The 18,704-nt window shown below is 36.8% G+C and overlaps 1 protein-coding gene across 2 annotated transcripts in view; it reads left to right on the top strand.

Moving 5' to 3' along the window:
- GK (glycerol kinase) overlaps positions 1-15,655 on the top strand; it is a 132,939-nt gene extending 117,284 nt beyond the window's left edge. The window contains exons 18-21 of one of the 2 annotated variants that reach the window (XM_058185927.1): positions 3,313-3,456; positions 3,784-3,864; positions 9,629-9,715; positions 14,394-15,655. In XM_058185927.1, the coding sequence (XP_058041910.1) occupies positions 3,313-3,456; positions 3,784-3,864; positions 9,629-9,715; positions 14,394-14,410 (329 nt within the window). In that variant the 3' untranslated portion in view covers positions 14,411-15,655. Of the gene's footprint in view, positions 1-3,312; positions 3,457-3,783; positions 3,865-9,628 lie in introns of both variants that reach the window. The other variant, XM_058185928.1, reaches the window with a different exon arrangement.
- Positions 15,656-18,704: the final 3,049 nt, after the last annotated feature.

Here is an 18,704-nt window from a genome sequence, read left to right as displayed (position 1 = left end):
TTCACTAGGGCTTATTTATGGAGTAGGGTTTATATTAGTTTGAAATATGATTTAAGAAACCCAAGTTCTAGTATCTGCTGAATTGCACAAGTAAATGGGCAGCACGTATCCTTACCATTCCATTAAGATAGTTTGGGTTATGAAAATAAAATAGTAGGGAAACCTCTTTTGCGTCACTTTATTCTTTCGAGGAAAGACCAGATATGCACTTAATGTTAACTAAATACTTTCGGACCGCTACCCACCACCGCAGGGAGACGGAACCAATGCGTTGGTTCCGTCCCAGGCACCTGATGGACCCAGAGAGGTTTCTGACGGAGCTTGGGCCGTTTCCCGAAAATCTGGCCTGTGGCACGACTGAAGAACTAGTCGCGGCCTGGGAACAGGCCGCAGCTGGAGCTTTGGACCGTGTCGTGCCTTTGCAGCCTCTGACCTGGCGCAGGTCTCAACCAGCTCCTTGGTTCTCCGAGGAGCTGTGGGAGATGAAACGCCGGAGAAGACACCTAGAGAGTGCCTGGAGATCCAGCCATTCTGAGGCTGACCAGACACTAGTTAGGTCCTATAGTAGGACCTACCTAGTGGCATTGAGGGATGCGAAGCGTTCTTACGTTTCCTCCCTCATTGCGTCGGCAGATAACCGCCCGGCCGCCCTGTTTCGGGTGACCCGCTCTCTCCTTCAACAGGAGTGGCGGGAGGACCCATTACAAGGGCGTGCCGAGTAGTTTAACAGTTATCTATACGATAAAATCGTTCAGTTTCGGGACGGATTGGATCAAAATTGGGTAGATCCAGGCGAGAGTTTCGAGACTCGTCTTGTTGAGACTGTTTGGGATAGTTTTGACCCTGTGACTCCCGAGGACATGGACTGGTTGCTGGGAAGGTTGAATGCCACCACATGTTTACTGGACCCGTGCCCCTCCTGGTTGGTGCTGGCCACGCAGGAGGTGACACGAGGCTGGCTCCGGGGGATTACAAATGCTTCTTTGCGGGAGGGGGTCTTTCCTGCTGCCTTGAAAGAGGCAGTGGTGAGACCTCTCCTCAAGAAGCCTTCCCTGGACCCAGCTGTTTTAGGAAATTACTGTCCAGTCTCCAATCTTCGCTTTACGGTGAAGGTTGTAGAAAGTGCAGTGGCACGTCAACTACCCCAGTACCTGGATGAAACTGTCTATCTAGACCCGTTCCAGTCCAGCTTTCGGCCCGGATACAGTATGGAGACGGCTTTGGTCGCGTTGGTGGATGATCTCTGGAGGGCCAGGGATAAGGGTTACTCCTCTGCCCTGGTCCTATTAGACCTCTCAGCGGCTTTCAATACCATCGACCATGGTATCCTGCTGTGCCGGTTGGAGGGTTTGGGAGTGGGAGGCACTGTTTATCGGTGGTTCTCCTCCTACCTCTCTGACCGGACACAGACGGTGTTGACAGGGGGGCAGAGATCGACCCCGAGGCGCCTCATGTGTGGGGTGCCGCAGGGATCGATTCTCTCGCCTCTCATGTTCAACATCTATATGAAGCCGCTGGGCGAGATCATCAGTGGTTTTGGGGTGAGGTAACAACTGTACGCTGATGATACGCAGCTGTACATTTCCACCTCAGGCCACCCCAACGAAGCTATTGAAGTACTGTCCCGGTGTCCGGAAGCCGTACGGGTCTGGATGGGGAGAAACAGGCTCAAGCTTAATCCCTCCAAGACGGAGTGGCTGTGGATGCCGGCACCCCGGTACAGTCAGCTGCAGTTGCGGCTGTCTGTTGGGGGCGAATCATTGGCCCCGATGGAAAGGGTGCGCAACTTGGGCGTTCTCCTGGATGGGCGGTTGTCCTTTGAAGACCATTTGATGACTGTCTCCAGGAGAGCTTTTTATCAGGTTCGCCTGATCCGCAAGTTGCGTCCCTTCCTGGATCGGGATGCTCTATGCACGGTCACTCATGCTGTCGTTACCTCTCGCTTGGACTATTGCAATGCTCTCTACATGGGGCTCCCCTTGAAGAGCACCCGGAGACTCCAGTTAGTCCAGAATGCGGCTCCGCGGGTGATTGAGGGAGCGGTTTGGAGCTCCCATGTAACACCCATCCTGCGCAGACTGTACTGGCTGCCTGTTGTCTTCCGGGTGCGCTTCAAGGTATTGGTGACTACATTCAAAGCGCTCCATGGCTTAGGACCGGGATATTTACGGGACCGTCTACTGCCATCCTCTATATCCCAGCGACTGGTGCGTTCTCACAGAGAGGGACTCCTTAGGGTGCCATCAGCCAAGCAATGTCGACTGGCGGCCCCCCAGGGGGAGGGCCTTCTCTGTGGGGGCTCCTACCCTGTGGAATGAACTTCCCCCTGGACTTCGACAATTACCTGACCTCCGGACCTTTCGCCGCGAACTTAAAACTTATTTATTTCGTCTTGCTGGACTGGCTTGAATTTTTAATATTTTTAATTGATTTTATGGGTTTTAAATTTTTATAAATTTTACAGGGTTGATATTGTATTTTAAATAGGGCCAATTGAATAAGTTTTTTAATGGTTGTTTTTAGCATTGTATGTGTTGTTTTTGTATTTTATTGTGGCTGTAAACCGCCCTGAGTCCTTCGGGAGAAGGGCGGTATACAATTAAAATATTATTATTATTATTATTATTATTATTATTATTATTATTATTATTATTATTATTATTATTATTATTATTATTATTATTATTATTATTATACGAAACTTTTAATGATTCCTATATAAACACAGATATACCTGCAAGAACACCTGTCAATATGTCAGATGCAGTTTCACTGTAATGCAGTTTTGGTTTGGTGTCTTCTATATATGGATTCACAAAACAAAAGCAGTATTTAATGGATAAAATAAATGGTGGATGTAACATTTGGCAATTAAAATTTGAAAAATATTGCCTCAGACTATGTAAATAGTCAGGTTTTTAATTTTGGTTTTTTTTGTCAAAGAATACTGTCTTTTTTAAATTACTTCTTTAAAGGAATAATCTACAGCTCATTTTGAATATATAGGGTGATGTTTCTTTGTGATAGCAATTAAGATAAGTTTGCATTGGTTATTACAGTAGTTCCCTATATTCAAGCTGGTTAGCGAACTGTTTTTCATTACATAATCCTTCGTAAAAGCATATTTGTCCTTAATTCATTAGCTATTAATACTTTTCAGTCAGTTGAATGAAAAGTAAAATAAAGAAGGGTATGAAAGTGGAAAAAAATCAATACTTGTTTTAATACTTAAAATGTTCACATTTTCTCTATATACATTTTGTTCTATCGAGGACTGAGTAAAAATGCTACCTTTTTTTCTGTCTTTTTTAGTAAAGCCATCCATGCCTGAAACAACAGCACTTGGAGCAGCAATGGCAGCTGGAGCTGCAGAAGGGGTGGGAGTGTGGAGCCTACATCCTGATGACTTCACAGCAGTAACATGTGAACGTTTTGAGCCACAGATCAATCCAGAGGGTAAGAAGGGTTTTAAGATCTGATCTCTGCTATCTAAGCTTGCTCAGCCTATGAAAATCTAGTTAATTCATATTGTTATAAGATTAGCATAGTTTGTTCTGTCAGGATAGTTGTGCTACCTCTGTGAATGGTGAATTATCTTAGGAAAATTATATTGGGGGGGGGAGATTAAAACTTTCCTTATTTTTATTTAAATTTTGAAGTTTTCAGACAGTTAATGAAATTCCTATGCATTTTAGAAGACTTTTCTATATATTACAAAGTGCTTGTACATTAAATAAAGATAATTGTTTGAATTTTGGATAAAAATGTTGCTTATGATTTCAGAAAGTGAATATCGTTATACCAGATGGAAGAAAGCTGTTAAGAAATCAATGGGGTGGGAAATGTCAGAACCTCAAGGAAACAGTGAGTTATCATTCATGCATTACTTGTAAAAGTCAAATTGCTTTTCCATACAAAACAGATTGTAGCAAATAGAAAAAAATGAATTTTGTATTGATAGCGGTACTAGTTATAATCCAACCATGTTTTAGTAAGTGCCTAGAAATTGAAAATATGGAACAATGTGTAGACTTACTTTTGAATAATTTATGTTGAGATGCACAAGCAGATAAGTAGCCAGATAGAAATATACTCTCAAATTATTTGAGGAATGCATTTCTGCTGGCATTTACAACTTGTTACTGAGTTGTATGAAAATTTCTAAAGTCTTGAGTACAGCTAGTAATATACTCAAATCCTGCAACTAGGATTTAATTTAATTTTAAATTAAGATTTAATTTAATTTTAAAGTTACAAAACAGTTTGTAAATACATAAATTAATCATACTAAACATATAAATTCATATAGTCACATGGATTTGATTTATCCTGGCCTTAGTCTCCTTTTCAAAGCCAATCACAATGATTGGCCTGAAAACAAAATATAGATCTAACCAGTAAACAGAAACAGTTGAAAGGCTTTATAAATTACATCAAGCGCTTAAAACAATTACATGTCAGTCTTGCTTAAGAATGCTGAATAGAATAGAATAGAATAGAATAGAATAGAATAGAATAGAATAGAATAGAATAGAATAATTTAATTTCTATACTGCCCTTCTCCCGAAGGACTCGGGGCGGTTTCCAGCCAGGTAAAACACAATAAAACATACAATATACAGTTAAAAAACCCGTTTAAAAAACCTATTCAATTTGGCCCATTAATTAAAATACACATTAAAACCATAAAAACCCAATTAAAATTACTAATAGTTTTATGCCAGTCCTGCACGGAAGAATAAGTATGTCTTCAGCTCGCGGCGAAAGGTCCGGAGGTCAGGGAGCTGTCGAAGTCCTGGGGGAAGCTCATTCCAGAGGGTAGGTGCCCCCACAGAGAAGGCTCTCCCCCAGGGGGTCGCCAGCCGACATTGTTTGGCTGACGGCACCCTGAGGAGGCCCTCCCTATGGGAGCGCACAGGTCGATGGGAGGCAAACGGTGGCAGCAGGCGGTCCCGTAAATAACTCGGTCCTGAGCCATGGAGTGCTTTAAAGGTGGTAACCAACAGCTTGAATTGCACCTGGAAGACCACAGGCAGCCAGTGCAGCTTGCGCAGGAGGGGTGTTATATGGGAGCCACGAGTAGCTCCCTCTATCACCCGCGCAGCCGCATTCTGGGTGCTCTTCAAGGGGAGCCCCATGTAGAGAGCATTGCAGTAGTCCAGGCAAGAAGTGACGAGGGCATGAGTGACCGTGCATAAGGAATCCCGGTCTAGAAAGGAGCGCAACTGGCAGATCAGGCGTACCTGATAAAAAGCTCTCCTGGAGATGGTCGTCAGATGTTCTTCAAAGGACAACTGTCCATCCAGGAGAATGCCTAAGTTGTGGACCCTCTCCACTGGGGCCAATGACTCGCCCCCAACAGTCAGCAGCGGCTGCAGCTGACTGTACCGGGATACCGGCATCCACAGCCACTCAGTCTTAGAGGGGTTGAGTTTAAGCCTGTTCTTCCCCATCCAGACCGCACGGCCTCCAGTCACTGAGACAACACTTCGACAGCTTCGTTGGGGTGGTTAGGGGTGGAAATATACAGCTGAGTATCATCAGCGTACAGCTGGGACCTCACCCCAAAACCACGGATGATCTCACCCAGCGGCTTCATATAGATGTTGAACAGGAGAGGCAAGAGAACTGAACCCTGTGGCACCCCACACATGAGGCGCCTTGCGGTCGATCTCTGCCCCCCTGCCAACACCGTCTGCGATCGGCCAGAGAGATAGGAGGAGAACCACCGAAAAACGGTGCCCCCCACTCCTAAACTCCCCAACCATCGCAGCAGGATACCATGGTCGATGGTATCAAAAGCCGCTGAGAGATCCAAAAGGACCAGGACAGAGGAATAACCCCTGTCCCGAGCCCTCCAGAGATCATCAACCAAGGCGACCAAAGCCGTCTCCATGCTGTACCCAGGCTGGAAGCCGGACTGGAACGGGTCTAGATAGACAGTTTTATCCAGGTACTGGGGTAACTGTCGTGCCACCACACTCTCAACAACCTTCGCCACAAAGCGAAGGTTGGAGACAGGTCAGTAGTTCTCCAAAACAGCTGGGTCCAGGGAGGGCTTCTTGAGGAGGGGTCTCACCACCGCCTCTTTCAGGGCGGTAGGAACGACACCCTCCATCAAAGAGGCGTTGATAATTCCCTGGAGTCAGCCTCGTGTAACCTCCTGTGTGGCCAGCACCAACCAGGAGGGACACGGGTTCAATAAACATGTGGTCGCATTCAGCTTTCCCAGCATCCTGTCCATTTAAAATTTGCATTCTTAAGGAATTTTTGAAATTTTGAAAGTGCCTCCAGACAAAAGTTGTAGTAAAAAGCTATTTCCATTTTGTTTCAAACGACTGAAATACAGTTTGTATAAAGCTTCATTTTCACATGAAAATGAAGCATTTATTTATTTATTTTTACATTAATCCATGGAAGCTATTATCCATCAAAATTAATTCTGAATGTAAATTTTTTTATGTACTACATGAACTAGCTAAATAAATATTCAATCCCTCATTATTAACAGCTGACATACTAAAAATAGAAAAAAACGAGGTAACAAAATTTATTTGCCTTGATACCATGTTTTCCCGAAAATAAGACATGTTCGGATAATAAGCCCAATCGGGCTTTTCAGCACATGTGATAATATAAGCCACCCCTGCAAAATAAGCCTGCCCACCAACTACTTACACGCATGCACAGCCGGTCCCACCATTTCCTCTGGTTGCTTGCCGTGCAACCAAAATGAGTTGAGGTGAGGCCAGAGGTGGGGATGGGAGGAACATGCCCTGCCCTCCCTGTTCTTCGTGCCGGCCAAGTGGCCCAACGCATCCACCCCACCCCAATGGCAACAGCAGCCTGGCTGCTTCCCTTCCCTGCTGTCTCTTTATTGAGAAGGATGGCAGATAGGGCCGGGGAGAAGCATGACGTGTGGAGCGAGATGGTGTTTCCCTTGCCGTCTCTTCTGCCCCCCACCTCACTGGGCTTGGCAGGGCTCCTGCCTTTTGCTTAGCCACCCAGCTCCTTTAGGGATGCAATTTGGCAGGTGGGGTGGGCGAGAAGTGGAACGTAGGTCTTACCTTTAAAGCTTCGTCGCTTTCCACACCATTGTGTCCAGGGAAACACACTGTAAAAGAAAACTTTCTCGCGAGTTCAATCAAACATCTCAAACTCGTGAGGTTTTCTTTTACAATGTGTTTCCCTGGACACAACGGTGAACACAAAGGCGCTGGAAAGGTAAGATGCGCGTTTCGCTTCTCACCCGCCCTACCTGCCACCCCCAAATTGCATCCCTAAAGGGGGTGGGTGGCTAAGCGAGGGGCAGGAGCCCTGTCATGCCCAGCAAAGGGGGGAGAAGAGATGGCAAAGGGAGCCACATCTCGCTCCACACATCTCTCTTCTCCCCCACCCCACCTGCCACCCCTCTCAATAAAGAGATGGCAGGGAAGGGAAGCAACTGTTGCCATTGGGGTGGGGTGAGATGTGTTGGGCCGCTCGGCAGGAAGAATAGGGAGGGGAGGCAACGTCAGCGACAGGACATCCAGTCCCATGCTCACTGCATCCTGCAACCCCAAAATAATAAGACAAACACCCCCACCCCCCAGATAATAAGGCCACGCCCTTATTTGGGGGGGTCAAAAGAAAATAAGACCCTGTCTTATTTTCAGGGAAACACAGTAGCTACATTTTATTAAAGTGCAATTAAGACTATATCTGAACTCATATCAAGTATATTTATTTTAATTCATTAATGCTATTTTATGACTTTCAGTGAGAACCTAAGTATTTCTATTTAGAAATATATTCTAATAAATTCAGTTAGACTATTGTCCTTCTAAGCATGCTTAAACTGTAGCTCTGTAGATTTGATTTTATTAAGATTATTTTTCAGTATAATTAAGTACAGTCAGAAAATTTAAAATGTAAATTCACTGTAATTAAACAAAATGAAAATAACTGTAAAATATTAACACTTCCAGCCAGGCGGATGAGGATGCATCAATTAGACCAAAGGTTCTTGGATGTGGCAATAGATTCTGGTTTCGGATAGAAGAACAAATCAAGACCTTATTAGACAGTTATGGCTTTTAAACAAAATTCTAATAACTGCAGAAAGGAAAAAAAGGGGGGGGGATTTCTTGTTTTTTAACAGTAGGTTGAGCAATATAAGTTAGAAAGTCCAATAATAGAACAAAAAGTCCATAATAATATTTTTCCTTATACAAAGCAGTAGTTTCTGTGTTGTTGGAAAGATATGGGCAGGTTAGTAAAGGACAATGATATACAATGTTTAGTTTTATAAGTCCTGATTATTATTTTGTTGAGTTGTTGACTGAACCAAAATTACAGCTTCACTGGTTTCAAGAAACTAATGGAATTCCTCCTTTGCATGTAATGATATAATGTCAAGTAAAAACACCATTTTTTATAATGGAGTATCACCATTATAAAAAAGCAGCCAATAATAATTGTCTTATCAGTTTTACATAGACATTACATGATAATCAGTAAAGTACAATACAATTAATACTTATCTTAGCAATGGTTTATCAGAGCTTTAATAACATTGTACTTGGTCAAAAACTAGAAATGCAATCCAGACAGGAACAAATTTGTGAATAATATCACATATTCTGTATGAAGAGCACAAGAAATGCAATTATATTTTTATATTTCAAACAAAATTTATGTTTAACTTAAAAATGTTCTGTTTATGAAAAAATAAGTTTTTTTAATTCAGCAAGTATGACTATAAGTCGGATGAGAAAGATGTAAAGGACAGAAGCCTTATTTACTATTTCTGCAAAATTACTATAAAGAGAATTAAAATATAAAAACTTGATAACCTTTTAATTAGATGCAGTACTTTTTCCTGAGGGGAGTTTAAATGCTTGTTGCTACTTAAAAGTATTGTGCTGCTTGCTGCAGAACACTAAACACAGTTGCTCAGAAATGACTGGTAATAAATTCAGTGAACCTTGGTCCTTGGTAAAAGATATAACATTGCAGCTTTGCAATCTATAGAGCTTTCTAGATATGACTGTCATAAATGGCTTTAGTACTCTACTTGCTCATTAATAATTAACAATAGCAATTTTATGCTTTCAATTCAAGTCTGGAGACAGTTGGTACATGTATATTTCACTTGCTGATAGTATAAAGTGTATGATGGAGCAGGCACAATGCATGATTGGACTTAAGAGATATGCAATGCCCATATTACATGATACTTCATACACAGCCAATGTTTTTGAAAAACAAAGCTAGTTTGAGATAGTTTGTATGTGTATAATTGGACACACATGAATTCACTCTTCTACCTTCGATGGTGCATTCTTTCTCCTTGCAATATTTGTAATGCTTAATACCAGCTTTATTTGAAATTCTGTACTATCCACTTTATTAGTGGCGAATTGTTTCTGTCTAAATAATCTTAAGTATTGACATAGGACGCAAGACTGAAATATATCTAAGCATCAGTGTTTGTCCTATTGCTAATTATTACATGCTGAACTATCTGTAGCATTTTGCAGAATTTCTCTCTCTTCTAATTTTCTTCATGTAATTCTTAAATAGTGCAATTTACACGTATCTCTCTCTTGATTTGTTTGACTGGAACCTCTCTTCTGGATGACATCAGGTGAAACTAGTATCTTCTGTAGTCTGCCTTTGGGCTTTTTTATAATGAGTAGCCTGTTAATATTAATCGGAGCAAAGTATACCGCAGGTTAGTTTGTATTTTGAAATGTCTTGTTTTTACAAGATAATCACTGCTAGATGATTTAAATACTTTCTGTTTGAAAAAAGTGTTTAGTATTGTTGTAAATGAAGAATATTTAATGATACTGGGTCTTAACCATTTTAATTTGAAAGTTCATATAGGAAATCAAGAAAATATTTTAAAATCTGCCATTATTTTTTTCTACTATTTCAAAACAATTTTAAAAAGTGGGGAAGAGTGCCTGAATAAATCTTGAACTATATATCCTAGTTATTTCTTTTTTGAGATTTTAAACTACTGAAAAAAACCACATATTTGCAAAAAATAATCAGAATTTATGATTTTATAGCTAAATTTTAAAATTTATCTATAAATTTTAGCTATAAATTTTAAAATTTTCTAAATTAGAAAAATATATTGTAAGATCTTACATCTGAATTGATTGTTATCCCTTCAAATTAGTTTCCTTTAATATCACAAAACTCATAATGCAAAGCAAAATTAGCCTCTCTAAAACATTGCTTATTTTGGATTTTAAAATAATAAGTTTCATAATTTTTCTATTTTAAAAAATGTTAATATTTCATCAGAGTTCCTTTTCCTATTCAACTGTTGAGAAATGTGAATAGTTAAATTGACTTGGTCACAATTGAAAACTATGCTTAGCAAAATGAAAGAACTCTTCATAGCTTAAAACATATACAGAAAATATAAATTAATCTTGTACATGGACAGATAATACAGATACTATTGGCAGAGGAATTTCAAGAAGCATTTATTCAGGTGATATTTACCAGAAGTAATGAACTTTTTCCTCCAGCTCTATACAAATGGATTGTTAGATATAAAAGAGAATTTTATTTTCATTCTTTAATAAACTTAAACAATAGGTAATTTGTTCTTTTTAATTATTTACAATTTACAAATAGTTACTTGTCTGATTACATTGATTCGCTCATGTGATCAGTCATCTACAGATTCTTCTTTTTAAGCAGAAATCATTCATGTAAAATGCACATATATGAAGGACAAATCAAAGATGGAGAAAGAGTTATGTAAAAGACTTAAATAATGAGATGTTTGCATATAATAGAATTTAACTGGATTATAAAATGCTATATTTATTAATTAGCACAATTCAGATTTAAATCTGAATTTTAAAAACTTGTTTAAACTCCAAAAATACTAGATACTTATCATGTAAGGTATAGTCAGTGGTGGGATTCAGCCAGTTCACATCACTTCGGAAGAACCGGTTGTTAACTTTCTGAGGAATTTGGCAAACTGGTTGTTGAAAGAAATCATTAGGACAGAGAACCGTTTGTTAAATTACTTGAATTCCACCACTGGGTATAGTGCTTATTATTATTTTTTGTATAAGTTTTTATTGATTTTTTGTTTTCCCCCCCTCCACACAAACACAATTCATAACAATGTAGTGACCTTATCTTATACAGTTCAAACTATTCAAATATATTTTTCTTAATTACAGTTTTTGCCAAAATATATTTTTCCCCTAACTTTTTATTCCTTTCCTAATATTTCTTTGCTTATTTTATCAAATTACATCTTTTTTCGCCTTTCATTTTCTAAAGTATAGTACTTATTTAATGAATATAGGTAGTCCTCAACTTACGACCACAATTGAGCCCAAAATTTCTATTGAGACATTGTTATTAACTTGTGTCTCATTTTACAACCTTTCTTGCTACAGTTGTTAAGTGAATCACTGCAGTTAATAAGTGACAACATGGTTGTTAAGTGAATCTGGCTTCCCCATTGACTTTGTTTGTCAGAAGGTCACAAAAGGAGATTACATGACCTTGGGACAAAGCAATGGTCATAAGTATGAACCAGTTGCCAAGGATCTGAGTTTTGATCACATGATCATGGGAATGCTGCATAGGTCATAACTGAAAAACGGTCATAAGTCACATTTTTCAGTGATGATGTAACTTTGAATGGTCACTAAATGAACTGTTGAAAGTCAGGATTACCTGTATACAAAAGGAAGGAATGGGTGAAACACTATATATGCTCCAAAGCAGGTCTCTATATAAAAATTTACCAGTAAGATACTTCCTTAGTTTGAGCTTGCTGTCATGCTCTTCCTCCTCAAATGTTGCATCCCCAAAATCTCACAATAAGAATCTTTTACAAGCTGCTTCTCTGGAAGCCTCTATATGATTCTACAGTAACTTACAGCAGGAGTCACTTTTTGCATATAATTACATTATTATTTTACACTTTTTCATCATAATATTCAAGGTGGCATAATATTCAAGACAGAGTTTTCTGAAAACTCTTATTCAGAACTAGACTTCTTGGTTTCAGGAAAATTCTGATGAGACCATACCATGATTTAGTAAAGTAAGACTGAGTGCAACTGAGTTACATTTTGAATAGAACATTTGAATGTAGAAAAAGAAATGTTTTATGAGCCACAGAGATGGTCTGCTGAATATAGAAGTCTTTCTACTATAAAGTAGGAAATTCAGAGTATTTTATTCTTATCAAAGGCCAGCTTCCTTACACAAGGCAAGCAATATAATTCCATGTTATTTTGGACTGAATGCATAAATAACATTTTGACGTTGAAATAACTCAATTTTAATATTCTTTTTAAAAAACTATTGTAAAAAAGCAATTTCTGACTTGATGTCTCTTGCTTAAATTTTGAAAGCAGTTTTGTATGCAGCTTTCTTGAGTACTGCTACTACATATGCTCCTTCGCAGTTCATATATGAAAATACAGTGGTGCTCAAAAGTTTGTGAAACCTTTTGAATTTCAGTATTTTTATATAAATATGACCTAAGTTCTGGATAATTTTCCCCAATAAAACAACGATCAAGTACAGTGTATTTGATTCATTTGTTTTCATTGGGTTCTTTTTATCAACTTTTAGAATTCTGTGAATAAAGTTCATATTTTAAGTCGTATTTCTGCAGAAATGTTGAAAATTCAAAAGAATTCACAAACATTTAAGCACTGTATATTTAGAGCAGGCATAATGTTCTTTAATGAACATACGTTCTCTGGACAGATATATTTAGACATATATTTTCTGGATAGATATAGTCTCTGGATAGAAAACTAGTTTTTTTTTAATTTTTTGCTTTTAAGTCACATGCAATGGTGTTTTGTGAAGCTGTAAACCATTTTTGAATGAATGCTGCTTTATAGAGTTGAGATGCAAGCTGTTCTGTTTAGTAAAAAAAATCATTTCAGCACTTAACTTTATATATCTATAAAGTTTTTCCTCTTCTGTTCATATTCCAGTAGACAGAGAACTTGTTAAACTGAAATGGGGAAAAAGGCAATTAGAGAAGCACTTTAAAATCCTCTAATGCTGTTCTCACTCAATAAAGCAATTGCCATTGCATATGCTTTCTACAATATAATTTCATGCTTTTATAGGTTAGATAATATAATCTATGCCTCAGGTTGGTACTGTTAGAATTTGATAGGTGATTTAGTTTCAGTTAATGATTTTCCCAGAAGATATTATAAGCATTGTGTTATATTCATCCTCTTAACAAAAATTATTTGATTACTGATTCTTTTTTTCCCTTTCAGGTAAATTCAAATGAGGCATTTTAATGGATTTCAGGAGACTTTAACATCTCAAAAGAATGTGGTGCTTTCTTAACAATTTTAATGACATTATTTTGACACATTTCATTGTCAAAATAACTATTTAGGAAAAAGATTTAATCAGGAATGAGCAAATTATAGTTGCTACTACTTATCTGTTTTAAAAGTAAAGTGGAAAAAACTCTTGGTTAACTTCTGTAACTGCCATCACTTGTTTTGTCCACTTTTAAATGAAACATGAAATTAAAAAAGTTAACGTTTTTTTTAAAAAAAACCAAAAGGTGCACTTCAAGAACTTCATTTTATACACTTACATAAAGTTGTGGTGATTTCTTTTTAGAAATTGCTTATAGCAATACTTCCCAAAATCATCTTTCTTATCCACTGATTAGATAACCTCACTGAGAATTGAAGATTCAATAATACATTTTGTAACAAGGAAAGAACAGTTATTTATTCTTCCTTTTCATATGCATTACTTATCATTGGTTATATTAGGGATTCTAAGCTACTAAGTAAAACTGTTAGACTTCAGAAAACTTATTTAAAATTTAAATTAGTATTTAAACTAATACTGCATATGTATAGCAAGAAAGCTACGTATTTGAAATACTGTACTATAAATCAAATTGCCAAGTATATGGATATAAAGATTAAATATGAGCTTAAAAAGTTCAGATAACACTTATTTTAGTAAATAATTATAATATTTATGGGCTGTAGTTGAAAACCACGAACATTTGCAATCTTTCATTTTACTTAAAAGTCTGGACCAAAATTTGCTTCTCAGTGGGATACATTATAAGCAGTGGCAATCATGATTTCTGGGTATAATATTTTAGATATCTAAAAAAATAAAATAACTTATATAAGTCCCAAAATTTAATATTAATGTATGTCAAAACAATACTTTATAATATTCATACTTTCATTAAGAATTAAAACAAAATCAAACATTTGTGGCTCCCAGATTGATCCCCTCTTTTCTTTCAAACTGAGGAAATATTTGGTAAAATTTTGTCAAACAGCCCATAGAAAGTTCCATGTTCCTTGAAATTTATCTTCATCCACCTATCCTTCTTTTCATAGTTAAGACTTCTCTATGATAGGGCTCAGGATTTGCTTTGCCCACTACTGGAATGAGATGGAGTTGAAAATACCGTGAATCTAGGCTGCTACTATTTGGAGATGGTTCAAGACTATTCTAGTATAATGATAAAGTGCCTGTGGAGATTAACATAGCTTCTTCATAAAAATATATATAATTAAAAGTTAATAGAAAATTGATCTGATCTTTTTAAAAACAAACTCACCTGATTCAAAATACAGTGTGTAACCATATTGAAAGTAGCAATATTGTAATGTAAACACACTGGCAGCTAAAGAATATGTGCATGGTGAAATGGTTTCTGGGTCTCGCATTTCCTACATTTTTATAGAATGTATATGTCATCAGTAAGAAATAAGAATTGAAAATTCAAATAATGTTAAATTAATGATTTTCATAATTGTAAAAATGATTTTTGCCTTGATTTGAAATGCAATTGTTGAACATTTTAACTTAAAACTAGTCTTGATAATCAGTATTTCAGCTTTTTTATAAGCTGAATCTAAGACTACTTGTTCTTTCTTTTGTATCACAATTTATTGGTATATGTCACCATAAATGAATGTAAGCTTCCAAATGTCAGTTCTCTAACTGTACTTCTAGAAAGGCTTTATGTATTTTAAGGCCATATTTGGCAAGCCAACATTTTCCCTGCTTCTGACAATGTAAATGAGTTTCCTCTCCCCCCACCCCCATAAGTTTAGAGTTCAGAGGAAAGAATACTTTTCCGGATATTACTTTGGCAAGCTGGGTTTATAGCCATACTAGTTCACAATATCTTATATAAGAATTATACCATTATACTGTGGCTGAAAACATAATTTTTTAAAGTTCTATTTTATAGACCTTGAAGTTAAACTTAAAATTGGCTTGTTTTATTATGCTCCCTGCTTAGGTTTCTTGCTTTGTATAGTGTATTGGGATTGGCAGCTTCAGATATGATTCATGAAAGTATATAGGATATTAAATTCAGTTGATAAGATTATAATTATAGTTGGAATTTTGCACAATATACTACCACTTTTTCTATTAAACAAAATTAAATTAATTGTTGGAACTGCTCACTTTTTGTGAATGGATTTTTTTCTATATAATTTGAATTATTAAATGGATACACTAAAAATGTGAAATAGAAAAATTGTCAATATTGCACTTGTAGAAATATATGTGATTTAAAATGTCTTTAGTCTTGTTCTCAATTATGCTTGTGATGGAACCCATAAATAAAATACTAATAAAATCATCACTTCTGGAAATTTTTTACTGAAGCTTGTGATAAATAATGTAATATCAACTTTAAGAATTACAATCTTGAATATATTTTTTGGGCCTTAAAATAAAAAGTTTACATTTGAAAGTCAAACTTAATATTTTCTTTGGTAGATCACTGAAACTGAACTCCACTGGAATTAACAATAGGCATGCATTAGATTATTTAATGGATAACATTTTTGAAACAAGTTTGTGTGTACATCTACAGAAGTACACTCCAATGCACATTTTTTCTAGTTGAAGAATGGAAAGACTAAAGTCATTTTTAAGTAAACCAAACTGTAAGGTTAGACCATGGATACCCAATATCAGAATCCAGGCTTATTACGCCACATGTTTATACCAAATTGTAGTATTTACATACATGAATAAATTCTATTCCTATTTGCTGTTTCATCCAGGACCTACACTGTACCTACTGTACTTTTTGAATGCATCGTTAATATATTACTTGGGAATCAAGCAAGTACCATAGATCAAAGTAATATCTGTATTTATACACTAGGTAACAATCTAGTTAAGCATTCATTCGCTACTCTTGTCAATTTCAGTCCTATGCAGGATATTCTACCTTTGCTTTTTTACAATATTTTCAGAGAGTATGAGAGCATCTGCCCAAAGTATATGTCAATAATTTATGAATCCCAGCACTTAAAAGCGTGTCATGGTGCATAACTTCATCAGATTATCAAATAAATCTTAAGGCGATTGAGGTGAAACTTCTAACATTTTAATTAAAAACTAGCTCAGTTAAGAAAATTAAAAGAATATAATGGTATAAAATATGCTTTTTTAGTTTAAAATATTTTAAAAGTGTAATTAAATTATGATGTGATTATAACAAAAAGGCCAATTTATTTATTATTTACTTGTTTCATTCATTCAATTTATATGGCTGGCCAACTCCAACTAGTGGCCCTGGGCAGTTAACCAATAACTCAACAAAAATACAAAATAGACAGTTAGCAGCCACAATAAAACAAAAAATCATCAGTACAAATACAATTCAATATATTTCAATGGAACTAATTCACAAGCTCCAACAGACAATACAACTCATAAGGCAATCAACACAAGGATGTCTTCTGAGCCTTGGAAAACATATTTGGGGCCAATCATATTTCCTTGGAGGATGTTCTGCAGGGAAGACTGATTTTCTAATACCCTCTCTACAATTCCAGGCTGCTTATTCATTCCTTTCTTGATGATATGCCCTCTTTTCAATTCATATATGTGTGTGTGGTTTCCAAAATTCACAATGCTTTATTGTGGAACCATATTGGCTTTTTTTATACTGTCATTTTTTAAAAATTATATATTTTTTGCATTTGTGGTTCCTGGTATTGGGAACTCTTCTTTCGACAGTTTCTCAAATGCCAGAGCAGTTAAAGGAGTCTGTCAATATTAATTCACATCATCTTGGAAAGTTGGAAAAAGCATAATTCACAAAGTTTTGGATAATGTTGCTTTTAGTATTCCACTTACTTCAACTCAGTTCCTGTTTATAATGCTAAGAAGTATTAATATTTCAATTGTAATATCCAAAAAGGAAAAGATACTCAGCTTGCAGCCTTAAATAACTTTTAGTAGGTATGTGCAACCCATTCTTTGGAGGCAGAATATATTTCAAGATTCTGTAATGTTCCATTCTTCATCTACTCCATGCTGCTCAGACATTCTGAAAATAGTCTGGTAGTTTTCAGGAGTATGAAATGATTTATGGATGTAATCAAGTCCAGAAATATCTCAGAATGTTGTATCTTTGTAATATTATTTGCATATACCAAAGATTTGGAGTCTTTATCAATTACAATAATCCACCTTATTTTAAATAAAGTTTTTATTTTTTTTAAATATAAACATTCCATCTTCCCTTAAACAGTGTGTTGTCTGGGTACAAATATCTGTGCAATAACCATCAAAATTTACAATATCATTGATTACATTGATATTAATTCTCTGATCTTACAATTGTAGTATATTGAACAATTCAACATAGTAAACTTATTCATTTCCCCTCTCTTAATGTATCTCCTAATAATATAATAATACTACGCATAAAAATCCTTATAATCATAACAATTATTATATTGTTTACATCTCTATCTTAACATATCTATCTATCTCTGAGTCCTTCGGGAGAAGGGCGGTATACAAATTAAAATAATATTATTATTATTATTTTCTTTAATCTCCTTTTATTTTGAACTTCCATTTTTATTCTCTAACCATTGATAAAATGATTCCCATATCATAAAGTTTGTTCTTTCTCCTTAATTGCAAGCATTAATCTGTTCATTTCTGCACATTCTAATATTTTCCTAATCACATTCTCATCAATAGGGATCTGTCAACCTCCACATGCTACCTTTATTGTTTTACTACTGTTAGTTAATAGTTTTATTGCTGTCTTTTAGTGCTAGGCATTGGGAAGGGGTATTGTATCCTTGATTAAGGGCTAGCTGCTTTGGTTGTCATGAAATGGAGGGAGGGAGGGAGTTTAGGCAGAAACGAAACTTAATTTGCTAGAGATCAATAGAATGTATTCAAAGTCTAGAAAGAGGGCTGATAACACTCACAGCTAATGGTCCGTGCATACCAGAGAGATGAAACCATCTGGAGATGATCCTCATGTGGCAACTGAAGAAAAAGTGGATTGGACAAGACTGCCTGTCCTTTGGGGGGAGGAGGGATTAATGTGGGAACTTGTATGCGTAAACCACACCTATTGTCCAGAGCTTGCTTTACTTTCGTTGCAATCAGTTCATTCTCAGTAAACAATACCTTTCTCTACAAACAATGGAGTTGGGGGTTTTTTCTTTCTTGAGTTTTGAAAGGAGGCACGCCTGACATTAAGCAAGCTCTCGTTCATCAATCAGCCATCCAGGAAACACACTGTGGGGGCTGAGAAAAAGGAATGTCGGACCCAGGAAGCGACCTGGAAGAAATGGGGGCTGCAGCCTCATCTCACGACCAACAGACCAGCTGGGAGACCTCAGATTGGTTGATTAAATTGCAGC

Source organism: Ahaetulla prasina, chromosome 5 (genome assembly GCF_028640845.1).
Source record: "Ahaetulla prasina isolate Xishuangbanna chromosome 5, ASM2864084v1, whole genome shotgun sequence".
Lineage (NCBI taxonomy): Eukaryota > Metazoa > Chordata > Lepidosauria > Squamata > Colubridae > Ahaetulla > Ahaetulla prasina.
The sequence above is the reverse complement of the archived record's forward strand: the minus strand, read 5'-3'. Positions and strand labels throughout refer to the sequence as shown.